The 24487-nt window shown below is 33.9% G+C and overlaps 10 protein-coding genes across 10 annotated transcripts, besides 20 other annotated features; all 10 read left to right on the forward strand.

The window, feature by feature from the left end:
- Window positions 1-204: 204 nt before the first annotated feature.
- TVAGG3_0111300 (uncharacterized protein) lies at window positions 205-1231 on the forward strand (the record flags this gene model as incomplete). The annotated part of the gene is made up of 1 exon (XM_051223172.1): window positions 205-1231. A coding segment is annotated over one exon (1027 nt), but the record flags the coding sequence as incomplete, so codon positions are not given.
- Window positions 1232-2822: 1591 nt separating this feature from the next.
- Window positions 2823-2944: a mobile genetic element.
- A 272-nt stretch (window positions 2945-3216) lies between these two features.
- Window positions 3217-3249: a mobile genetic element.
- Window positions 3217-3249: a terminal%2Cinverted (terminal inverted repeat of LTR63 transposon ID:TVAGG3_0111320).
- A 10-nt stretch (window positions 3250-3259) lies between these two features.
- Window positions 3260-4554: a mobile genetic element.
- A 397-nt stretch (window positions 4555-4951) lies between these two features.
- TVAGG3_0111340 (uncharacterized protein) lies at window positions 4952-5218 on the forward strand (the record flags this gene model as incomplete). The annotated part of the gene is made up of 1 exon (XM_051223173.1): window positions 4952-5218. The coding sequence occupies one exon, from the start codon at window positions 4952-4954 to the stop codon at window positions 5216-5218; it is 267 nt and encodes an 88-aa protein (XP_051108159.1).
- Window positions 5219-6745: 1527 nt separating this feature from the next.
- Window positions 6746-6798: a mobile genetic element.
- Window positions 6746-6798: a terminal%2Cinverted (terminal inverted repeat of LTR286 transposon ID:TVAGG3_0111350).
- A 70-nt stretch (window positions 6799-6868) lies between these two features.
- Window positions 6869-7836: a mobile genetic element.
- Window positions 7837-7893: 57 nt separating this feature from the next.
- Window positions 7894-7946: a mobile genetic element.
- Window positions 7894-7946: a terminal%2Cinverted (terminal inverted repeat of LTR286 transposon ID:TVAGG3_0111370).
- A 997-nt stretch (window positions 7947-8943) lies between these two features.
- Window positions 8944-9496, forward strand: TVAGG3_0111380 (uncharacterized protein; the record flags this gene model as incomplete). The annotated part of the gene is made up of 1 exon (XM_051223174.1): window positions 8944-9496. A coding segment is annotated over one exon (553 nt), but the record flags the coding sequence as incomplete, so codon positions are not given.
- Window positions 9497-9540: 44 nt separating this feature from the next.
- Window positions 9541-10340, forward strand: TVAGG3_0111390 (uncharacterized protein; the record flags this gene model as incomplete). Its single annotated transcript, XM_051223175.1, has 1 exon — window positions 9541-10340. A coding segment is annotated over one exon (800 nt), but the record flags the coding sequence as incomplete, so codon positions are not given.
- A 151-nt stretch (window positions 10341-10491) lies between these two features.
- TVAGG3_0111400 (DNA/RNA polymerases family) lies at window positions 10492-11082 on the forward strand (the record flags this gene model as incomplete). Its single annotated transcript, XM_051223176.1, has 1 exon — window positions 10492-11082. One exon carries the CDS (start codon window positions 10492-10494, stop codon window positions 11080-11082), a length of 591 nt encoding a protein of 196 aa, XP_051108162.1.
- Window positions 11083-11374: 292 nt separating this feature from the next.
- Window positions 11375-11641, forward strand: TVAGG3_0111410 (uncharacterized protein; the record flags this gene model as incomplete). The annotated part of the gene is made up of 1 exon (XM_051223177.1): window positions 11375-11641. The coding sequence occupies one exon, from the start codon at window positions 11375-11377 to the stop codon at window positions 11639-11641; it is 267 nt and encodes an 88-aa protein (XP_051108163.1).
- Window positions 11642-13044: 1403 nt separating this feature from the next.
- Window positions 13045-13097: a mobile genetic element.
- Window positions 13045-13097: a terminal%2Cinverted (terminal inverted repeat of LTR286 transposon ID:TVAGG3_0111420).
- Window positions 13098-13167: 70 nt separating this feature from the next.
- Window positions 13168-14135: a mobile genetic element.
- Window positions 14136-14192: 57 nt separating this feature from the next.
- Window positions 14193-14245: a mobile genetic element.
- Window positions 14193-14245: a terminal%2Cinverted (terminal inverted repeat of LTR286 transposon ID:TVAGG3_0111440).
- Window positions 14246-15242: 997 nt separating this feature from the next.
- TVAGG3_0111450 (DNA/RNA polymerases family) lies at window positions 15243-17355 on the forward strand (the record flags this gene model as incomplete). The annotated part of the gene is made up of 1 exon (XM_051223178.1): window positions 15243-17355. A coding segment is annotated over one exon (2113 nt), but the record flags the coding sequence as incomplete, so codon positions are not given.
- A 318-nt stretch (window positions 17356-17673) lies between these two features.
- Window positions 17674-17940, forward strand: TVAGG3_0111460 (uncharacterized protein; the record flags this gene model as incomplete). Its single annotated transcript, XM_051223179.1, has 1 exon — window positions 17674-17940. The coding sequence occupies one exon, from the start codon at window positions 17674-17676 to the stop codon at window positions 17938-17940; it is 267 nt and encodes an 88-aa protein (XP_051108165.1).
- A 1403-nt stretch (window positions 17941-19343) lies between these two features.
- Window positions 19344-19396: a mobile genetic element.
- Window positions 19344-19396: a terminal%2Cinverted (terminal inverted repeat of LTR286 transposon ID:TVAGG3_0111470).
- Window positions 19397-19466: 70 nt separating this feature from the next.
- Window positions 19467-20433: a mobile genetic element.
- Window positions 20434-20490: 57 nt separating this feature from the next.
- Window positions 20491-20543: a mobile genetic element.
- Window positions 20491-20543: a terminal%2Cinverted (terminal inverted repeat of LTR286 transposon ID:TVAGG3_0111490).
- Window positions 20544-21539: 996 nt separating this feature from the next.
- On the forward strand, window positions 21540-22540 carry TVAGG3_0111500 (uncharacterized protein; the record flags this gene model as incomplete). The annotated part of the gene is made up of 1 exon (XM_051223180.1): window positions 21540-22540. A coding segment is annotated over one exon (1001 nt), but the record flags the coding sequence as incomplete, so codon positions are not given.
- A 250-nt stretch (window positions 22541-22790) lies between these two features.
- On the forward strand, window positions 22791-23678 carry TVAGG3_0111510 (DNA/RNA polymerases family; the record flags this gene model as incomplete). The annotated part of the gene is made up of 1 exon (XM_051223181.1): window positions 22791-23678. One exon carries the CDS (start codon window positions 22791-22793, stop codon window positions 23676-23678), a length of 888 nt encoding a protein of 295 aa, XP_051108167.1.
- Window positions 23679-24156: 478 nt separating this feature from the next.
- Window positions 24157-24278: a mobile genetic element.
- The last annotated feature ends 209 nt before the right edge of the window (window positions 24279-24487 follow it).

The raw sequence follows: 24487 nt of genomic DNA on the forward strand, positions 1-24487 counted from the left end.
AGGAACCGAAAAGTGACGAAAAACCGATAGAAGAAGAGAAACCAAAAACTGAAGATAAACCAAAACCAAAGTTTAGTTTCCAAACTAAACCAAGTCAACCTTCATTAGCTGGTATGGGTTGGCGTCAAAGACTTATGGCAGCAGGCGGTTATGTAAAGTAAAGAAAAAATATTTTTTTATTTTTATAAAAATGCCCCATATAGAATGGATAGAAAGTCTGCTAGAATAAAAGCAGAGTTACAAAGATATGGTTGGAGAGTTTCGAAGAATTTTAAATATAGGAAGGGAAGACCCATAAAAGTCTATGACAAATTGTCTGGTCTTCGCTACGAAATGGATTTGGAAACAGCACGTGCCAATTATCCAAACAGACTAGAGAGGTTAGAAGAAGAACGTCTTATGGACATGCCTTTCGATGTTAGTGAACCTCAAGTTGAAGGACACGACGGCTTTGCCAGATTCTACTGGAAACATGACGAACAATTGCATCCTTTGAGAAGGAAAAAAGGAAAAGGTGAAGACGCACATGCTCCCATGGAAAGAACAAGATATGCATATGAAAAGTATCGTGAAGTTAGAAGTCAAATTACATCTGGTCGAACCTTTACAGTAAACTTTGACGAAGGAAAGAACAAAGAAGGCTTCATGGGAGTACTTGCTGCAATTCAAGACGGAAATAAGAAAGGACACAATCTCAGATTGACCATAACAGATTTGGATGGTCACATTTACTATGCACATGGCAATGAACAAACAGCCGCAAAACTTCTTGACGCTTTCAAGACTACAAAGAGAGAACAAATGGTTGACTCCGACTCAGACATTTTGAATGCAATTGAAGGAATTGCAAGTGTCAAGTTCGAATGGTACCAACCTAACCCTCAAGCAGTCAGACAACATGCTGGATACTTCCCCTTCATAAATAAGTCTGACATTGACTTGACAAGGTATGGAATTTACAATTCAATTGAAACAATTGTCAATGAACCTTGCATTCTTACATGTCTCAGGAACTCTGGTCTTGTTACAGATGAGAAGATGAAGTATCTTGAGTCATGTGTGAAGACAAGGTACATTCTCAGAGGTCAATTGGCAAAAATTGCACCGTTGGCAAATGTCAATATCCGAGTCAACATACCTACAGCTAAAGGTTCTTCACATGACGACTATGTTGTTGACAAAGACTTACCATGGTTGAAGATTGTAATTGTCCACAACCACTTCATGTTGAACGAAAGTCTTACAAACCCATTCTTTGGTAAAAGTAAGTGCAACATTGTCAGAGCTGTCAACATTCTTTTCAAGAAAGGTTTGTTGGAACCAATTCCAGATGACAAGCTGACAGAAACTTTTGTACCAAAAGACGAAACAAACTTTTCATTGTTAGCAAGACCAAAAGTTGTTCCAGACAAAGTTCTAGTACAAAAGAAGTACACGGTTCCACAAGGGGTTGGTATGTTCAGATACCAACCTGAACCAGAAGAACTTCCAATGAGGTTGCAAGAACTTCAAGATGCTATAAACAAACTTCCATTGAGACATCCAATTGACGTCAAATTATATTGGAGAGCATCTGAGTTAGGTCAGAAGGTTTTATATGAAACAGGTTGCTTCGACGATGTTTATGAGATAACAGGAGAAGTTTCTCAGAAGATAAGAGACTCACTTGAATTTCCACAAACTGGACCAATTGGTTGCAACAAGTTCGACTCAGATGAAAAGATATACTATGTCGACCTTAACGCTGCATACATGAGGTTTGTCCAATATATTCCGACTGGAATTCCAAACGAAGATGGTGAGTTCCCGGGAAGGAACTATACAGTTGGAAAAGTCATACAACAACTGTATGATATTAGGAAAGCTTCAAACCCCAAACTTGCAATGACACTCAAATTGCTTATGAATTCGACATGGGGATATTCCATTAAGAAACCTCAAGAGATGAAGAGTAAACATTATGAGAAGGTCGACAACTTTGTTGAAGGGTTTTCTCCTTTTGTTTTGAAGTACGAATTCACTCAAGGTCAAAGTGGCTTAGTAACCACATTAAAACCTATTGTCGAACATTGGTCTTACCCTCAGTTCGCAAAGGCAGTCCTTGACAACTACAATGAGTTCTTCTCCGAAGTCAAATCCAAAGTCAAGGTTTACTATGAGAACATTGACGCACTCATGACGAACGAAGAAGGCTATAACAAACTCATTGAAATGGGAATGGTCGGTGAAAAGATGGGTCAATTCAAATTGGACAAAATTTTCACCGAAGTTCATGTCCTCTCCAAGCGTAAGTACTGGGGTGTTAAAGAAGATGGTGAAATAGTTAAACATTGCATGAAATAAAAAATTTTTATTCGAATTTGAATTTAAATGTGGGAATTCTTGGGAACGGGAAAGGCTTATTTACTTGAGGAACAGGTAAAGGTGGTGGAGGTGGTGGCAACCAGTCCATTTTATATTCCTTCCTAGCTAATTTCCGTTTAATTTCATGGTCGCCCTCGGAGTCTTTGAATCGGACAGGTCGAGTTACACCATTCTTGGTCTCAAACTCATATATAACCTGTTTGTCTGTATTGTTGTAAGACGAGTTACGGAAAGTGAGGTGAACCGAAAAAGTGACACTTATTTGGTCGGATAAATTCCCTATATATTTACTTGTCAAAAAAAATCAGACTTTTTTTGCTTTAAAAAATTTATAAGTTAATTATTGAGAACGAAGGTGAAAGGAAATGGATATCTCTTACCTTTCATTCCCTCGAGAAAGTTCAAAAACTTGGGTGCAATCAGTTCTGATTGCACCCAAGTTTTTGAACTTTGTATAAGGAATTGTTGGCTATGATGCACTGATCATGAATCAGTACATCATAGCCAACAATTCCTTCGCAAACAGCGGGAAACTTTGTCCGAATAGTTTAACATTCGGACAAAGTTTCCCAACTTTCAAGCCGAAATTCGCGGATACCATTCACCAACTAGCTCTTGCTATGATGGTTATTAAAAATCAAGATCTATATTAAATTCAAAATCTACTCAAAGTCACTAATGTTCGATTTCGGAGTGTCAAATTACTGTACTACAGTTGCTGCTTCTTCTGCAACTTGCGTATCTCTGTAACGAAGAAAAAAAATATGTAAATGTTTTAAAAAGTAAGTGTTTATTCTTATTAATCTGACTGAGCTTAGTAAGAAGATGTAATCGATATTGTTAATTTGTGTTAAAAATTAGATTTTATTTTCGATTTTAAAATATTACCGAATTAATTTCTTTGATTGGCTCTCCTCTCGCGGAAATGTTGAAGAGAAATCCTCAAATCCTTAATTTCTCCATCAACTTTCCAAAGGGGTTCTTTGGTGGTATCATATTTTTCGCTGATATCATAAAATTTGTTTGGTGTAAACCAGGTATGTATTTCTGGATTTTTTGGTAACTGTGTATGTGGTGTTGCGTTATAATTTTCGATTAAATTTTGAATTTGATCCCAAGCTACCTCATCAACTTGAATATTCTGCCAAAATCTTTCGATTTTGCCATTCATGTAAGGGCAGTGTGGTATTATCGTGATTGATTCGACGTTTGCATTTTTTAATAAATTTTTGAAAACACCGTAGTTTTCAAGCCCATTGTCACTCCATATGGCAAACGGTTTGCCATATACATCGAAACATTGTTGAATGACACGACTTGTTTGTGCCGCTTCTTTAGTTTCGAGATGTGACCAAGCCAAAATTTTTCGTGATTTATCGTCAATAACGGCATATAGATATTCACCTTGGCGATGATTTAAAAAGTGAATATCTACATGCCATATTTCATTAACGTAAAAAGCTTCGTATTTTGTTTGACCTTTTGCCTTTGAATTTTTTGGCGGTTGTGCAAGATTGAGAAGTTTGAAACATTTATTAACAGTTCTTTCGGAAAATTGAATGTTCAATAATTTACGGTCAAAATAATCTGTAGTTTTTTCAAATGTTGAAGTTGTATTTGTGCGTATTGAATATGGGTCATCTTCTGAATTTATATCCGATTCTGTATCAATTGAATTTGGACTTGATGAAAATAATTCTTCGGCTGATGAATCGTCGGAATTTGAAGAGATTTCTGATGATAACTGTTCAGATGAACTTGAAATGTCAGGAGAACTGTAATCAAACTCTGAATTTTGATTCCGTTGAGACAATTGTGGAATTGGAAAATGAATTTGAATATTTTGTTGATTTTGCATTTGCGATTCAAGTATCATTTGACGATCTGTTATAATTCGGCCGAAAGCCCGGGAAATTCCTATTTTTTGAACTTTATTATGTAAATTTTGGACAGTATTTATTAATTCTTGTGGTGGATCTTTTGGTTTTGGACCTGTACGTAATTTTGGAATTTCAATTTGATTGAAATTAAGAGCGTTTTTAAAAGTTTTATGTGATATTGTGGGAAGAATTCTTCCATCTGTTAAAGGGACATTTTGGAGAACGGTTTCGACGTTAATACCGCTTTGAATTTGTTGATTAGCTTGATTTAACCATTCTAAATCAATTAAATCGAAGATTCTACCACTCATTTGAAAATTATAAGTTTTGAAAAAAACCGTAAATCATTATTGAATCTAAAAATATTTATGTACAAAAAGTCGGTATATATTCTATAATTATTTAAAATAATGAAAAAGTTGATTTGTGAATCATTGAAATATTAATGCTGTTATATATATATATCAGATGATATAAGATGATTTTTTTAAATAAAAAATAAAATTTAATTTTTTAATTGTTAAAATAAGAATAGTAAGCTTGACAAGTAATTTAAGTTTTTGCTTTGTAAAGTTATTTGGTTGGCAAATGCATTGTGTCACTTTTTGTTTGAGTTCACTTTCCGTAATTTGTCTTATGATAGTATTTTCGTCGACTATGGCACGAGACACGAACATTGACCAAACGGACAAAAAGTGTCATTTCGGATGGTCAAGCAGCCAATCGCATTCGAGCACTTCGAAGAAGCCTTACGTTCCAAGGGAGAGGGTGTCTGGTGCAAGGCAGAGGTCATGAGACTCTACGAGCAGTACATCCTCAATGCCTGGGAGGACAAATCGTCCTTGAATTGGCAATTCTACCAACTCCTCTGGGACGACCTCCTACGCAACTGGGAAGATAACGAAAGAGCCCAATTCAAAGGTCGGGAGCTAATTTTCCAAATTACCATTAATAGTGCCTACTTATCCAACTAAACACTTAAATTTACTTGGGGTTTCCCCCTAAAATATTTTTTACTCTTAGAACCACTCGAGGTTCTCCTTACGGTTGTTGAGCTTGTCACCGTCAATGTGTCTGACCTTCGTCTTCTTGCCTGGATTTGGAACCCATTGAATTGCGACAAGCTTGCCCATGGAGTGTTGTGCATGAAAAATAGCGTGACTTCACTTTTGACAAAAAGTGACACTATTTCTGATGGTTTTGTCATTTATTTGTCAGATTTATAAATGGATAATAATGCTGTAAATCAGATATTAATTAAAAATATTTAAGATTTATGTTCGAATTGAAAAGCAAAATGATATTTTTTTAATTGAAAAACGTTAATATCTGATATTTTGAAGTTTTTAATATTTGTTAGTATCTTAAATTATTGAATGCATACATTTTTTATGTTCTCAATTTTAAAAAATTGTGAAGAATTTAGTTTTTTGGAGATGGATGTTTAATATTTGTGAGTGAGAATGCAAGCAGGAGTTTGGTACTTTAAGGCTAGGTTGAGATAGATTTCCCATTATATTATCTGTGAATATTTTGCTTGAAAATTCAAGATATAAAAATATATTATCAAAAAATTTTATATTTTTAAATACAATAGGGTGGAAATATAGTACGATGAGATAGCAATGATATATTTTATAATGGGAGGTAATCTGAAGATAAGTAGCAAATTTTATGCGATTTTGATTGGGAGTTGGAGGGTGTGAGTACTATAGCATGTAATAGTATCTCACACCCTCCAATTCTTCCTATGGCGCCGAAAAATTTTTGGTGAAATGCGACGACATTTCACCAAAAAATTTTCGGCGCCATATAGAGAACTATAGTCTGCGAGGTACTGATTCTATCTATGTACCTCGCAGACCATAGTTCTCAGCCAAAATGTCAAAAATTTCGGAAATTCGAAATAATTTTTTTTGAGAAAAAATTAACCGTTTAACATAATATTTATAATATTGCTTATTCAATTAGACGGATTAAAAATTATATGTTTTCTTTTTATTTTTTCAATTCAATTATTAGCTGACTCGAATTTGTATAAGTTTTTTAAAATAGATATCAAACATTAAATATAAAAAAGAAAACAATTAAGAATATTAAAGTAAATTCTTTATTAAGAAACAATAAAATGAAAATATAAAACTTTGTATGATTTGAGTGGATATTGAGAGTAATTTGTGAGTGTGCTTCAGCTGCATATGTAAGATTGTTCGGATTTAATTAAAAATTGTAAATTTTTTGTCTTTATATCAAACTATTCGACAAAACTTTGTATGATTTGAGTGGATATTGAGAGTAATTTGTGAGTGTGCTTCAGCTGCATATGTAAGATTGTTCGGATTTAATTAAAAATTGTAAATTTTTTGTCTTTATATCAAACTATTCGACAAAACTTTGTATGATTTGAGTGGATATTGAGAGTAATTTGTGAGTGTGCTTCGGCTGCATCCGCTAATTCCTTCTTCATTCTTAACATTCTTTGTTTTATTTAGAACTATATTATCTTATTTCTAAAAATAATACTGAATTTTTTAAAAAATCCAAATGTAATAAATGTAAGTGTTTATTCCTTAACTTCCTTTTTGTGATTTTTTGAATTTTCTTGTTTTTGAAATTATTTGTTAATCTCTAAGATTTTTTTCGAAGCCTGGTTCAGCGCAGAGATCTTTTGTCCATTTGGGGCCTCTTTCCCAGGCCTCAAATGGAGTCAATTTCTCCCCAAAGAGTTTGAATAATGCGGAGTGTTTCCATACCCTATTATACTGGGAAACAACATTGGGGATGAACTCAAAGACGTTCACTCCAGGGTTTGTCTTGAAAAGAGTCTCCCAACTCCTTTCAATTTTTCCATTTTCCTCTGGAGAGTACGGATGAGTTTTGAAATGTTTTATATTGAATTCTTGGCAAACCGCTTCAAAATCTTTTCCAATGAATTCTGTTCCATTATCTGTGAGAATTCCATGTGGAACTAATTTGACTAAATCAATTGCGTGACGAAATACTCTGGCAGTATTTTTCATTTCTTTTGTATCGAAAACATCCCAGCAAATAATGTATCTGCTTCTGTCATCAAGAAATGAAATTAAATATTGAAGGTTACCGTTATCGTCCTTCAGAAATTTCAAATCAGTATGCCACAATTGATTAACATATTGAGCAACGTATTCATGTGGATGTTCGTCGATTTTCTGATGCCTGTGAAATGTAAACAAATGTTGTTGATTGAAAATTTTGAAAGCATCGTTGAATGTAAATCTTTCGACTTTTTCGAAATATGATTCTTTGATCCTTTTGTATCCAATGTCATATTGTGCTTTAATTTCCAAAATTTTGTATACATCTTCCTCAAAAATTTTTTTCTTTGGTCTTCCTCTTTCTTTTATTGGATAGCCGAGTAGTACGAAAATTTTTTTCAAACGTTCTTTTCCTATTGAAAGTGTTTTTGCCGTATCTTCGAGAGTTACATTTGGATTATTAATGTATTCTTGATATTTTTCTTCAATTACGTTGAGAACCTGATCGGCGGGAACGGTTGGGAGTTGAAAAGTTTTAAGATCTTCTGGGTTTTCGAGACGAACCAAGATGTCTTCCATTTTTTAATTTGTAAATTTTTCAATTTTTCAAAAGATAATTTAAAAATACTAGTTATTTGATAAAATTTGTTTATTTTAAATAAAACAATTTTTTTTGAAAAAATTATATTAATGATTTGAAGGCAAAAGCCAAAAACTTAATAGATAAAATGCTCTTTCTATATAGATCAACTTCTATTATTAAATTTATAAAAATGGAGAGATTTTGCAAATTATTTTCTAATATATTATATTTATAATCATTTTATTTATCCCATTAATAATTGTGAACCCAGAACATCTTCCCTTCAAAGTGCCAAGCATCAACACACATTCTCACTCACAAATTTTTAAAACTCATTGCCAAAAATTTAAAAAACTCACAATTTTTTTTAAATTGATAACCCTCAAACCGTTTCCAATCAATAATTTGAGAGTCTATATGATAATGTAAAAGTTAAAACATTCAAGTATTTAAGTATTTCTTTAAAATATTAAGTTTTTTATTTTTCCAATAAAATTCTAATATCAAATATTTTTATTTAACGATTAATTTTATTTATATTTTTATAGTTTTTTTAAGAAAAAATATTGTTAGGGTTTTATGGATTTTCAATTAATATACAAGATAATTCATGAATGTATATATTTCCAAGTTTTTAAGGATGCAACACTTTACATTTGTAAACTGTCAAAAATGAAGTCACGCTATTTTTCATGCATTACAGCTTTGGAGACAACAGATGGAAAAGTTTACTTCACTGACCAACAGTTCATTATAGAACATCTCATTGACTTAGAGTCGAAATATTCTAAACTTTACAACAAACACAAAAAGTTGAAAGGAAAACAAAAACAAATGGCATATGATATTTATGAAGATGTTGACGACACAACTGTTCCTGCAAGTGAAGTAAAGTCAGAGGAACCGAAAAGTGACGAAAAACCGATAGAAGAAGAGAAACCAAAAACTGAAGATAAACCAAAACCAAAGTTTAGTTTCCAAACTAAACCAAGTCAACCTTCATTAGCTGGTATGGGTTGGCGTCAAAGACTTATGGCAGCAGGCGGTTATGTAAAGTAAAGAAAAAATATTTTTTTATTTTTATAAAAATGCCCCATATAGAATGGATAGAAAGTCTGCTAGAATAAAAGCAGAGTTACAAAGATATGGTTGGAGAGTTTCGAAGAATTTTAAATATAGGAAGGGAAGACCCATAAAAGTCTATGACAAATTGTCTGGTCTTCGCTACGAAATGGATTTGGAAACAGCACGTGCCAATTATCCAAACAGACTAGAGAGGTTAGAAGAAGAACGTCTTATGGACATGCCTTTCGATGTTAGTGAACCTCAAGTTGAAGGACACGACGGCTTTGCCAGATTCTACTGGAAACATGACGAACAATTGCATCCTTTGAGAAGGAAAAAAGGAAAAGGTGAAGACGCACATGCTCCCATGGAAAGAACAAGATATGCATATGAAAAGTATCGTGAAGTTAGAAGTCAAATTACATCTGGTCGAACCTTTACAGTAAACTTTGACGAAGGAAAGAACAAAGAAGGCTTCATGGGAGTACTTGCTGCAATTCAAGACGGAAATAAGAAAGGACACAATCTCAGATTGACCATAACAGATTTGGATGGTCACATTTACTATGCACATGGCAATGAACAAACAGCCGCAAAACTTCTTGACGCTTTCAAGACTACAAAGAGAGAACAAATGGTTGACTCCGACTCAGACATTTTGAATGCAATTGAAGGAATTGCAAGTGTCAAGTTCGAATGGTACCAACCTAACCCTCAAGCAGTCAGACAACATGCTGGATACTTCCCCTTCATAAATAAGTCTGACATTGACTTGACAAGGTATGGAATTTACAATTCAATTGAAACAATTGTCAATGAACCTTGCATTCTTACATGTCTCAGGAACTCTGGTCTTGTTACAGATGAGAAGATGAAGTATCTTGAGTCATGTGTGAAGACAAGGTACATTCTCAGAGGTCAATTGGCAAAAATTGCACCGTTGGCAAATGTCAATATCCGAGTCAACATACCTACAGCTAAAGGTTCTTCACATGACGACTATGTTGTTGACAAAGACTTACCATGGTTGAAGATTGTAATTGTCCACAACCACTTCATGTTGAACGAAAGTCTTACAAACCCATTCTTTGGTAAAAGTAAGTGCAACATTGTCAGAGCTGTCAACATTCTTTTCAAGAAAGGTTTGTTGGAACCAATTCCAGATGACAAGCTGACAGAAACTTTTGTACCAAAAGACGAAACAAACTTTTCATTGTTAGCAAGACCAAAAGTTGTTCCAGACAAAGTTCTAGTACAAAAGAAGTACACGGTTCCACAAGGGGTTGGTATGTTCAGATACCAACCTGAACCAGAAGAACTTCCAATGAGGTTGCAAGAACTTCAAGATGCTATAAACAAACTTCCATTGAGACATCCAATTGACGTCAAATTATATTGGAGAGCATCTGAGTTAGGTCAGAAGGTTTTATATGAAACAGGTTGCTTCGACGATGTTTATGAGATAACAGGAGAAGTTTCTCAGAAGATAAGAGACTCACTTGAATTTCCACAAACTGGACCAATTGGTTGCAACAAGTTCGACTCAGATGAAAAGATATACTATGTCGACCTTAACGCTGCATACATGAGGTTTGTCCAATATATTCCGACTGGAATTCCAAACGAAGATGGTGAGTTCCCGGGAAGGAACTATACAGTTGGAAAAGTCATACAACAACTGTATGATATTAGGAAAGCTTCAAACCCCAAACTTGCAATGACACTCAAATTGCTTATGAATTCGACATGGGGATATTCCATTAAGAAACCTCAAGAGATGAAGAGTAAACATTATGAGAAGGTCGACAACTTTGTTGAAAGGTTTTCTCCTTTTGTTTTGAAGTACGAATTCACTCAAGGTCAAAGTGGCTTAGTAACCACATTAAAACCTATTGTCGAACATTGGTCTTACCCTCAGTTCGCAAAGGCAGTCCTTGACAACTACAATGAGTTCTTCTCCGAAGTCAAATCCAAAGTCAAGGTTTACTATGAGAACATTGACGCACTCATGACGAACGAAGAAGGCTATAACAAACTCATTGAAATGGGAATGGTCGGTGAAAAGATGGGTCAATTCAAATTGGACAAAATTTTCACCGAAGTTCATGTCCTCTCCAAGCGTAAGTACTGGGGTGTTAAAGAAGATGGTGAAATAGTTAAACATTGCATGAAATAAAAAATTTTTATTCGAATTTGAATTTAAATGTGGGAATTCTTGGGAACGGGAAAGGCTTATTTACTTGAGGAACAGGTAAAGGTGGTGGAGGTGGTGGCAACCAGTCCATTTTATATTCCTTCCTAGCTAATTTCCGTTTAATTTCATGGTCGCCCTCGGAGTCTTTGAATCGGACAGGTCGAGTTACACCATTCTTGGTCTCAAACTCATATATAACCTGTTTGTCTGTATTTTCGTCGACTATGGCACGAGACACGAACATTGACCAAACGGACAAAAAGTGTCATTTCGGATGGTCAAGCAGCCAATCGCATTCGAGCACTTCGAAGAAGCCTTACGTTCCAAGGGAGAGGGTGTCTGGTGCAAGGCAGAGGTCATGAGACTCTACGAGCAGTACATCCTCAATGCCTGGGAGGACAAATCGTCCTTGAATTGGCAATTCTACCAACTCCTCTGGGACGACCTCCTACGCAACTGGGAAGATAACGAAAGAGCCCAATTCAAAGGTCGGGAGCTAATTTTCCAAATTACCATTAATAGTGCCTACTTATCCAACTAAACACTTAAATTTACTTGGGGTTTCCCCCTAAAATATTTTTTTACTCTTAGAACCACTCGAGGTTCTCCTTACGGTTGTTGAGCTTGTCACCGTCAATGTGTCTGACCTTCGTCTTCTTGCCTGGATTTGGAACCCATTGAATTGCGACAAGCTTGCCCATGGAGTGTTGTGCATGAAAAATAGCGTGACTTCACTTTTGACAAAAAGTGACACTATTTCTGATGGTTTTGTCATTTATTTGTCAGATTTATAAATGGATAATAATGCTGTAAATCAGATATTAATTAAAAATATTTAAGATTTATGTTCGAATTGAAAAGCAAAATGATATTTTTTTAATTGAAAAACGTTAATATCTGATATTTTGAAGTTTTTAATATTTGTTAGTATCTTAAATTATTGAATGCATACATTTTTTATGTTCTCAATTTTAAAAAATTGTGAAGAATTTAGTTTTTTGGAGATGGATGTTTAATATTTGTGAGTGAGAATGCAAGCAGGAGTTTGGTACTTTAAGGCTAGGTTGAGATAGATTTCCCATTATATTATCTGTGAATATTTTGCTTGAAAATTCAAGATATAAAAATATATTATCAAAAAATTTTATATTTTTAAATACAATAGGGTGGAAATATAGTACGATGAGATAGCAATGATATATTTTATAATGGGAGGTAATCTGAAGATAAGTAGCAAATTTTATGCGATTTTGATTGGGAGTTGGAGGGTGTGAGTACTATAGCATGTAATAGTATCTCACACCCTCCAATTCTTCCTATGGCGCCGAAAAATTTTTGGTGAAATGCGACGACATTTCACCAAAAAATTTTCGGCGCCATATAGAGAACTATAGTCTGCGAGGTACTGATTCTATCTATGTACCTCGCAGACCATAGTTCTCAGCCAAAATGTCAAAAATTTCGGAAATTCGAAATAATTTTTTTTGAGAAAAAATTAACCGTTTAACATAATATTTATAATATTGCTTATTCAATTAGACGGATTAAAAATTATATGTTTTCTTTTTATTTTTTCAATTCAATTATTAGCTGACTCGAATTTGTATAAGTTTTTTAAAATAGATATCAAAAATTAAATATAAAAAAGAAAACAATTAAGAATATTAAAGTAAATTCTTTATTAAGAAACAATAAAATGAAAATATAAAACTTTGTATGATTTGAGTGGATATTGAGAGTAATTTGTGAGTGTGCTTCAGCTGCATATGTAAGATTGTTCGGATTTAATTAAAAATTGTAAATTTTTTGTCTTTATATCAAACTATTCGACAAAACTTTGTATGATTTGAGTGGATATTGAGAGTAATTTGTGAGTGTGCTTCGGCTGCATCCGCTAATTCCTTCTTCATTCTTAACATTCTTTGTTTTATTTAGAACTATATTATCTTATTTCTAAAAATAATACTGAATTTTTTAAAAAATCCAAATGTAATAAATGTAAGTGTTTATTCCTTAACTTCCTTTTTGTGATTTTTTGAATTTTCTTGTTTTTGAAATTATTTGTTAATCTCTAAGATTTTTTTCGAAGCCTGGTTCAGCGCAGAGATCTTTTGTCCATTTGGGGCCTCTTTCCCAGGCCTCAAATGGAGTCAATTTCTCCCCAAAGAGTTTGAATAATGCGGAGTGTTTCCATACCCTATTATACTGGGAAACAACATTGGGGATGAACTCAAAGACGTTCACTCCAGGGTTTGTCTTGAAAAGAGTCTCCCAACTCCTTTCAATTTTTCCATTTTCCTCTGGAGAGTACGGATGAGTTTTGAAATGTTTTATATTGAATTCTTGGCAAACCGCTTCAAAATCTTTTCCAATGAATTCTGTTCCATTATCTGTGAGAATTCCATGTGGAACTAATTTGACTAAATCAATTGCGTGACGAAATACTCTGGCAGTATTTTTCATTTCTTTTGTATCGAAAACATCCCAGCAAATAATGTATCTGCTTCTGTCATCAAGAAATGAAATTAAATATTGAAGGTTACCGTTATCGTCCTTCAGAAATTTCAAATCAGTATGCCACAATTGATTAACATATTGAGCAACGTATTCATGTGGATGTTCGTCGATTTTCTGATGCCTGTGAAATGTAAACAAATGTTGTTGATTGAAAATTTTGAAAGCATCGTTGAATGTAAATCTTTCGACTTTTTCGAAATATGATTCTTTGATCCTTTTGTATCCAATGTCATATTGTGCTTTAATTTCCAAAATTTTGTATACATCTTCCTCAAAAATTTTTTTCTTTGGTCTTCCTCTTTCTTTTATTGGATAGCCGAGTAGTACGAAAATTTTTTTCAAACGTTCTTTTCCTATTGAAAGTGTTTTTGCCGTATCTTCGAGAGTTACATTTGGATTATTAATGTATTCTTGATATTTTTCTTCAATTACGTTGAGAACCTGATCGGCGGGAACGGTTGGGAGTTGAAAAGTTTTAAGATCTTCTGGGTTTTCGAGACGAACCAAGATGTCTTCCATTTTTTAATTTGTAAATTTTTCAATTTTTCAAAAGATAATTTAAAAATACTAGTTATTTGATAAAATTTGTTTATTTTAAATAAAACAATTTTTTTTGAAAAAATTATATTAATGATTTGAAGGCAAAAGCCAAAAACTTAATAGATAAAATGCTCTTTCTATATAGATCAACTTCTATTATTAAATTTATAAAAATGGAGAGATTTTGCAAATTATTTTCTAATATATTATATTTATAATCATTTTATTTATCCCATTAATAATTGTGAACCCAGAACATCTTCCCTTCAAAGTGCCAAGCATCAACACACATTCTCACTCACAAATTTTTAAAACTCATTGCCAAAAATTTAAAAAACTCACAATTTTTTTTAAATTGATAACCCTCAAACCGTTTCCAATCAATAATTTGAGAGTCTATATGATAATGTAAAAGTTAAAACATTCAAGTATTTAAGTATTTCTTTAAAATATTAAGTTTTTTATTTTTCCAATAAAATTCTAATATCAAATATTTTTATTTAACGATTAATTTTATTTATATTTTTATAGTTTTTTTAAGAAAAAATATTGTTAGGGTTTTATGGATTTTCAATTAATATACAAGATAATTCATGAATGTATATATTTCCAAGTTTTTAAGGATGCAACACTTTACATTTGTAAACTGTCAAAAATGAAGTCACGCTATTTTTCATGCATTACAGCTTTGGAGACAACAGATGGAAAAGTTTACTTCACTGACCAACAGTTCATTATAGAACATCTCATTGACTTAGAGTCGAAATATTCTAAACTTTACAACAAACACAAAAAGTTGAAAGGAAAACAAAAACAAATGGCATATGATATTTATGAAGATGTTGACGACACAACTGTTCCTGCAAGTGAAGTAAAGTCAGAGGAACCGAAAAGTGACGAAAAACCGATAGAAGAAGAGAAACCAAAAACTGAAGATAAACCAAAACCAAAGTTTAGTTTCCAAACTAAACCAAGTCAACCTTCATTAGCTGGTATGGGTTGGCGTCAAAGACTTATGGCAGCAGGCGGTTATGTAAAGTAAAGAAAAAATATTTTTTTATTTTTATAAAAATGCCCCATATAGAATGGATAGAAAGTCTGCTAGAATAAAAGCAGAGTTACAAAGATATGGTTGGAGAGTTTCGAAGAATTTTAAATATAGGAAGGGAAGACCCATAAAAGTCTATGACAAATTGTCTGGTCTTCGCTACGAAATGGATTTGGAAACAGCACGTGCCAATTATCCAAACAGACTAGAGAGGTTAGAAGAAGAACGTCTTATGGACATGCCTTTCGATGTTAGTGAACCTCAAGTTGAAGGACACGACGGCTTTGCCAGATTCTACTGGAAACATGACGAACAATTGCATCCTTTGAGAAGGAAAAAAGGAAAAGGTGAAGACGCACATGCTCCCATGGAAAGAACAAGATATGCATATGAAAAGTATCGTGAAGTTAGAAGTCAAATTACATCTGGTCGAACCTTTACAGTAAACTTTGACGAAGGAAAGAACAAAGAAGGCTTCATGGGAGTACTTGCTGCAATTCAAGACGGAAATAAGAAAGGACACAATCTCAGATTGACCATAACAGATTTGGATGGTCACATTTACTATGCACATGGCAATGAACAAACAGCCGCAAAACTTCTTGACGCTTTCAAGACTACAAAGAGAGAACAAATGGTTGACTCCGACTCAGACATTTTGAATGCAATTGAAGGAATTGCAAGTGTCAAGTTCGAATGGTACCAACCTAACCCTCAAGCAGTCAGACAACATGCTGGATACTTCCCCTTCATAAATAAGTCTGACATTGACTTGACAAGGTATGGAATTTACAATTCAATTGAAACAATTGTCAATGAACCTTGCATTCTTACATGTCTCAGGAACTCTGGTCTTGTTACAGATGAGAAGATGAAGTATCTTGAGTCATGTGTGAAGACAAGGTACATTCTCAGAGGTCAATTGGCAAAAATTGCACCGTTGGCAAATGTCAATATCCGAGTCAACATACCTACAGCTAAAGGTTCTTCACATGACGACTATGTTGTTGACAAAGACTTACCATGGTTGAAGATTGTAATTGTCCACAACCACTTCATGTTGAACGAAAGTCTTACAAACCCATTCTTTGGTAAAAGTAAGTGCAACATTGTCAGAGCTGTCAACATTCTTTTCAAGAAAGGTTTGTTGGAACCAATTCCAGATGACAAGCTGACAGAAACTTTTGTACCAAAAGACGAAACAAACTTTTCATTGTTAGCAAGACCAAAAGTTGTTCCAGACAAAGTTCTAGTACAAAAGAAGTACACGGTTCCACAAGGGGTTGGTATGTTCAGATACCAACCTGAACCAGAAGAACTTCCAATGAGGTTGCAAGAACTTCAAGATGCTATAAACAAACTTCCATTGAGACATCCAATTGACGTCAAATTATATTGGAGAGCATCTGAGTTAGGTCAGAAGGTTTTATATGAAACAGGTTGCTTCGACGATGTTTATGAGATAACAGGAGAAGTTTCTCAGAAGATAAGAGACTCACTTGAATTTCCACAAACTGGACCAATTGGTTGCAACAAGTTCGACTCAGATGAAAAGATATACTATGTCGACCTTAACGCTGCATACATGAGGTTTGTCCAATATATTCCGACTGGAATTCCAAACGAAGATGGTGAGTTCCCGGGAAGGAACTATACAGTTGGAAAAGTCATACAACAACTGTATGATATTAGGAAAGCTTCAAACCCCAAACTTGCAATGACACTCAAATTGCTTATGAATTCGACATGGGGATATTCCATTAAGAAACCTCAAGAGATGAAGAGTAAACATTATGAGAAGGTCGACAACTTTGTTGAAAGGTTTTCTCCTTTTGTTTTGAAGTACGAATTCACTCAAGGTCAAAGTGGCTTAGTAACCACATTAAAACCTATTGTCGAACATTGGTCTTACCCTCAGTTCGCAAAGGCAGTCCTTGACAACTACAATGAGTTCTTCTCCGAAGTCAAATCCAAAGTCAAGGTTTACTATGAGAACATTGACGCACTCATGACGAACGAAGAAGGCTATAACAAACTCATTGAAATGGGAATGGTCGGTGAAAAGATGGGTCAATTCAAATTGGACAAAATTTTCACCGAAGTTCATGTCCTCTCCAAGCGTAAGTACTGGGGTGTTAAAGAAGATGGTGAAATAGTTAAACATTGCATGAAATAAAAAATTTTTATTCGAATTTGAATTTAAATGTGGGAATTCTTGGGAACGGGAAAGGCTTATTTACTTGAGGAACAGGTAAAGGTGGTGGAGGTGGTGGCAACCAGTCCATTTTATATTCCTTCCTAGCTAATTTCCGTTTAATTTCATGGTCGCCCTCGGAGTCTTTGAATCGGACAGGTCGAGTTACACCATTCTTGGTCTCAAACTCATATATAACCTGTTTGTCTGTATTTTCGTCGACTATGGCACGAGACACGAACATTGACCAAACGGACAAAAAGTGTCATTTCGGATGGTCAAGCAGCCAATCGCATTCGAGCACTTCGAAGAAGCCTTACGTTCCAAGGGAGAGGGTGTCTGGTGCAAGGCAGAGGTCATGAGACTCTACGAGCAGTACATCCTCAATGCCTGGGAGGACAAATCGTCCTTGAATTGGCAATTCTACCAACTCCTCTGGGACGACCTCCTACGCAACTGGGAAGATAACGAAAGAGCCCAATTCAAAGGTCGGGAGCTAATTTTCCAAATTACCATTAATAGTGCCTACTTATCCAACTAAACACTTAAATTTACTTGGGGTTTCCCCCTAAAATATTTTTTTACTCTTAGAACCACTCGAGGTTCTCCTTACGGTTGTTGAGCTTGTCACCGTCAATGTGTCTGACCTTCGTCTTCTTGCCTGGATTTGGAACCCATTGAATTGCGACAAGCTTGCCCATGGAGTGTTGTGCATGAAAAATAGCGTGACTTCACTTTTGACAAAAAGTGACACTATTTCTGATGGTTTTGTCATTTATTTGTCAGATTTATAAATGGATAATAATGCTGTAAATCAGATATTAATTAAAAATATTTAAGATTTATGTTCGAATTGAAAAGCAAAATGATATTTTTTTAATTGAAAAACGTTAATATCTGATATTTTGAAGTTTTTAATATTTGTTAGTATCTTAAATTATTGAATGCATACATTTTTTATGTTCTCAATTTTAAAAAATTGTGAAGAATTTAGTTTTTTGGAGATGGATGTTTAATATTTGTGAGTGAGAATGCAAGCAGGAGTTTGGTACTTTAAGGCTAGGTTGAGATAGATTTCCCATTATATTATCTGTGAATATTTTGCTTGAAAATTCAAGATATAAAAATATATTATCAAAAAATTTTATATTTTTAAATACAATAGGGTGGAAATATAGTACGATGAGATAGCAATGATATATTTTATAATGGGAGGTAATCTGAAGATAAGTAGCAAATTTTATGCGATTTTGATTGGGAGTTGGAGGGTGTGAGTACTATAGCATGTAATAGTATCTCACACCCTCCAATTCTTCCTATGGCGCCGAAAAATTTTTGGTGAAATGCGACGACATTTCACCAAAAAATTTTCGGCGCCATATAGAGAACTATAGTCTGCGAGGTACTGATTCTATCTATGTACCTCGCAGACCATAGTTCTCAGCCAAAATGTCAAAAATTTCGGAAATTCGAAATAATTTTTTTTGAGAAAAAATTAACCGTTTAACATAATATTTATAATATTGCTTATTCAATTAGACGGATTAAAAATTATATGTTTTCTTTTTATTTTTTCAATTCAATTATTAGCTGACTCGAATTTGTATAAGTTTTTTAAAATAGATATCAAAAATTAAATATAAAAAAGAAAACAATTAAGAATATTAAAGTAAATTCTTTATTAAGAAACAATAAAATGAAAATATAAAACTTTGTATGATTTGAGTGGATATTGAGAGTAATTTGTGAGTGTGCTTCAGCTGCATATGTAAGATTGTTCGGATTTAATTAAAAATTGTAAATTTTTTGTCTTTATATCAAACTATTCGACAAAACTTTGTATGATTTGAGTGGATATTGAGAGTAATTTGTGAGTGTGCTTCGGCTGCATCCGCTAATTCCTTCTTCATTCTTAACATTCTTTGTTTTATTTAGAACTATATTATCTTATTTCTAAAAATAATACTGAATTTTTTAAAAAATCCAAATGTAATAAATGTAAGTGTTTATTCCTTAACTTCCTTTTTGTGATTTTTTGAATTTTCTTGTTTTTGAAATTATTTGTTAATCTCTAAGATTTTTTTCGAAGCCTGGTTCAGCGCAGAGATCTTTTGTCCATTTGGGGCCTCTTTCCAGGCCTCAAATGGAGTCAATTTCTCCCCAAAGAGTTTGAATAATGCGGAGTGTTTCCATACCCTATTATACTGGGAAACAACATTGGGGATGAACTCAAAGACGTTCACTCCAGGGTTTGTCTTGAAAAGAGTCTCCCAACTCCTTTCAATTTTTCCATTTTCCTCTGGAGAGTACGGATGAGTTTTGAAATGTTTTATATTGAATTCTTGGCAAACCGCTTCAAAATCTTTTCCAATGAATTCTGTTCCATTATCTGTGAGAATTCCATGTGGAACTAATTTGACTAAATCAATTGCGTGACGAAATACTCTGGCAGTATTTTTCATTTCTTTTGTATCGAAAACATCCCAGCAAATAATGTATCTGCTTCTGTCATCAAGAAATGAAATTAAATATTGAAGGTTACCGTTATCGTCCTTCAGAAATTTCAAATCAGTATGCCACAATTGATTAACATATTGAGCAACGTATTCATGTGGATGTTCGTCGATTTTCTGATGCCTGTGAAATGTAAACAAATGTTGTTGATTGAAAATTTTGAAAGCATCGTTGAATGTAAATCTTTCGACTTTTTCGAAATATGATTCTTTGATCCTTTTGTATCCAATGTCATATTGTGCTTTAATTTCCAAAATTTTGTATACATCTTCCTCAAAAATTTTTTTCTTTGGTCTTCCTCTTTCTTTTATTGGATAGCCGAGTAGTACGAAAATTTTTTTCAAACGTTCTTTTCCTATTGAAAGTGTTTTTGCCGTATCTTCGAGAGTTACATTTGGATTATTAATGTATTCTTGATATTTTTCTTCAATTACGTTGAGAACCTGATCGGCGGGAACGGTTGGGAGTTGAAAAGTTTTAAGATCTTCTGGGTTTTCGAGACGAACCAAGATGTCTTCCATTTTTTAATTTGTAAATTTTTCAATTTTTCAAAAGATAATTTAAAAATACTAGTTATTTGATAAAATTTGTTTATTTTAAATAAAACAATTTTTTTTGAAAAAATTATATTAATGATTTGAAGGCAAAAGCCAAAAACTTAATAGATAAAATGCTCTTTCTATATAGATCAACTTCTATTATTAAATTTATAAAAATGGAGAGATTTTGCAAATTATTTTCTAATATATTATATTTATAATCATTTTATTTATCCCATTAATAATTGTGAACCAGAACATCTTCCCTTCAAAGTGCCAAGCATCAACACACATTCTCACTCACAAATTTTTAAAACTCATTGCCAAAAATTTAAAAAACTCACAATTTTTTTTAAATTGATAACCCTCAAACCGTTTCCAATCAATAATTTGAGAGTCTATATGATAATGTAAAAGTTAAAACATTCAAGTATTTAAGTATTTCTTTAAAATATTAAGTTTTTTATTTTTCCAATAAAATTCTAATATCAAATATTTTTATTTAACGATTAATTTTATTTATATTTTTATAGTTTTTTTAAGAAAAAATATTGTTAGGGTTTTATGGATTTTCAATTAATATACAAGATAATTCATGAATGTATATATTTCCAAGTTTTTAAGGATGCAACACTTTACATTTGTAAACTGTCAAAAATGAAGTCACGCTATTTTTCATGCATTACAGCTTTGGAGACAACAGATGGAAAAGTTTACTTCACTGACCAACAGTTCATTATAGAACATCTCATTGACTTAGAGTCGAAATATTCTAAACTTTACAACAAACACAAAAAGTTGAAAGGAAAACAAAAACAAATGGCATATGATATTTATGAAGATGTTGACGACACAACTGTTCCTGCAAGTGAAGTAAAGTCAGAGGAACCGAAAAGTGACGAAAAACCGATAGAAGAAGAGAAACCAAAAACTGAAGATAAACCAAAACCAAAGTTTAGTTTCCAAACTAAACCAAGTCAACCTTCATTAGCTGGTATGGGTTGGCGTCAAAGACTTATGGCAGCAGGCGGTTATGTAAAGTAAAGAAAAAATATTTTTTTATTTTTATAAAAATGCCCCATATAGAATGGATAGAAAGTCTGCTAGAATAAAAGCAGAGTTACAAAGATATGGTTGGAGAGTTTCGAAGAATTTTAAATATAGGAAGGGAAGACCCATAAAAGTCTATGACAAATTGTCTGGTCTTCGCTACGAAATGGATTTGGAAACAGCACGTGCCAATTATCCAAACAGACTAGAGAGGTTAGAAGAAGAACGTCTTATGGACATGCCTTTCGATGTTAGTGAACCTCAAGTTGAAGGACACGACGGCTTTGCCAGATTCTACTGGAAACATGACGAACAATTGCATCCTTTGAGAAGGAAAAAAGGAAAAGGTGAAGACGCACATGCTCCCATGGAAAGAACAAGATATGCATATGAAAAGTATCGTGAAGTTAGAAGTCAAATTACATCTGGTCGAACCTTTACAGTAAACTTTGACGAAGGAAAGAACAAAGAAGGCTTCATGGGAGTACTTGCTGCAATTCAAGACGGAAATAAGAAAGGACACAATCTCAGATTGACCATAACAGATTTGGATGGTCACATTTACTATGCACATGGCAATGAACAAACAGCCGCAAAACTTCTTGACGCTTTCAAGACTACAAAGAGAGAACAAATGGTTGACTCCGACTCAGACATTTTGAATGCAATTGAAGGAATTGCAAGTGTCAAGTTCGAATGGTACCAACCTAACCCTCAAGCAGTCAGACAACATGCTGGATACTTCCCCTTCATAAATAAGTCTGACATTGACTTGACAAGGTATGGAATTTACAATTCAATTGAAACAATTGTCAATGAACCTTGCATTCTTACATGTCTCAGGAACTCTGGTCTTGTTACAGATGAGAAGATGAAGTATCTTGAGTCATGTGTGAAGACAAGGTACATTCTCAGAGGTCAATTGGCAAAAATTGCACCGTTGGCAAATGTCAATATCCGAGTCAACATACCTACAGCTAAAGGTTCTTCACATGACGACTATGTTGTTGACAAAGACTTACCATGGTTGAAGATTGTAATTGTCCACAACCACTTCATGTTGAACGAAAGTCTTACAAACCCATTCTTTGGTAAAAGTAAGTGCAACATTGTCAGAGCTGTCAACATTCTTTTCAAGAAAGGTTTGTTGGAACCAATTCCAGATGACAAGCTGACAGAAACTTTTGTACCAAAAGACGAAACAAACTTTTCATTGTTAGCAAGACCAAAAGTTGTTCCAGACAAAGTTCTAGTACAAAAGAAGTACACGGTTCCACAAGGGGTTGGTATGTTCAGATACCAACCTGAACCAGAAGAACTTCCAATGAGGTTGCAAGAACTTCAAGATGCTATAAACAAACTTCCATTGAGACATCCAATTGACGTCAAATTATATTGGAGAGCATCTGAGTTAGGTCAGAAGGTTTTATATGAAACAGGTTGCTTCGACGATGTTTATGAGATAACAGGAGAAGTTTCTCAGAAGATAAGAGACTCACTTGAATTTCCACAAACTGGACCAATTGGTTGCAACAAGTTCGACTCAGATGAAAAGATATACTATGTCGACCTTAACGCTGCATACATGAGGTTTGTCCAATATATTCCGACTGGAATTCCAAACGAAGATGGTGAGTTCCCGGGAAGGAACTATACAGTTGGAAAAGTCATACAACAACTGTATGATATTAGGAAAGCTTCAAACCCCAAACTTGCAATGACACTCAAATTGCTTATGAATTCGACATGGGGATATTCCATTAAGAAACCTCAAGAGATGAAGAGTAAACATTATGAGAAGGTCGACAACTTTGTTGAAGGGTTTTCTCCTTTTGTTTTGAAGTACGAATTCACTCAAGGTCAAAGTGGCTTAGTAACCACATTAAAACCTATTGTCGAACATTGGTCTTACCCTCAGTTCGCAAAGGCAGTCCTTGACAACTACAATGAGTTCTTCTCCGAAGTCAAATCCAAAGTCAAGGTTTACTATGAGAACATTGACGCACTCATGACGAACGAAGAAGGCTATAACAAACTCATTGAAATGGGAATGGTCGGTGAAAAGATGGGTCAATTCAAATTGGACAAAATTTTCACCGAAGTTCATGTCCTCTCCAAGCGTAAGTACTGGGGTGTTAAAGAAGATGGTGAAATAGTTAAACATTGCATGAAATAAAAAATTTTTATTCGAATTTGAATTTAAATGTGGGAATTCTTGGGAACGGGAAAGGCTTATTTACTTGAGGAACAGGTAAAGGTGGTGGAGGTGGTGGCAACCAGTCCATTTTATATTCCTTCCTAGCTAATTTCCGTTTAATTTCATGGTCGCCCTCGGAGTCTTTGAATCGGACAGGTCGAGTTACACCATTCTTGGTCTCAAACTCATATATAACCTGTTTGTCTGTATTGTTGTAAGACGAGTTACGGAAAGTGAGGTGAACCGAAAAAGTGACACTTATTTGGTCGGATAAATTCCCTATATATTTACTTGTCAAAAAAAATCAGACTTTTTTTGCTTTAAAAAATTTATAAGTTAATTATTGAGAACGAAGGTGAAAGGAAATGGATATCTCTTACCTTTCATTCCTCGAGAAAGTTCAAAAACTTGGGTGCAATCAGTTCTGATTGCACCCAAGTTTTTGAACTTTGTATAAGGAATTGTTGGCTATGATGCACTGATCATGAATCAGTACATCATAGCCAACAATTCCTTCGCAAACAGCGGGAAACTTTGTCCGAATAGTTTAACATTCGGACAAAGTTTCCCAACTTTCAAGCCGAAATTCGCGGATACCATTCACCAACTAGCTCTTGCTATGATGGTTATTAAAAATCAAGATCTATATTAAATTCAAAATCTACTCAAAGTCACTAATGTTCGATTTCGGAGTGTCAAATTACTGTACTACAGTTGCTGCTTCTTCTGCAACTTGCGTATCTCTGTAACGAAGAAAAAAAATATGTAAATGTTTTAAAAAGTAAGTG

Source organism: Trichomonas vaginalis, chromosome IV (assembly GCF_026262505.1).
Source record: "Trichomonas vaginalis G3 chromosome IV, whole genome shotgun sequence".
NCBI classification, from domain to species: domain Eukaryota; phylum Parabasalia; order Trichomonadida; family Trichomonadidae; genus Trichomonas; species Trichomonas vaginalis.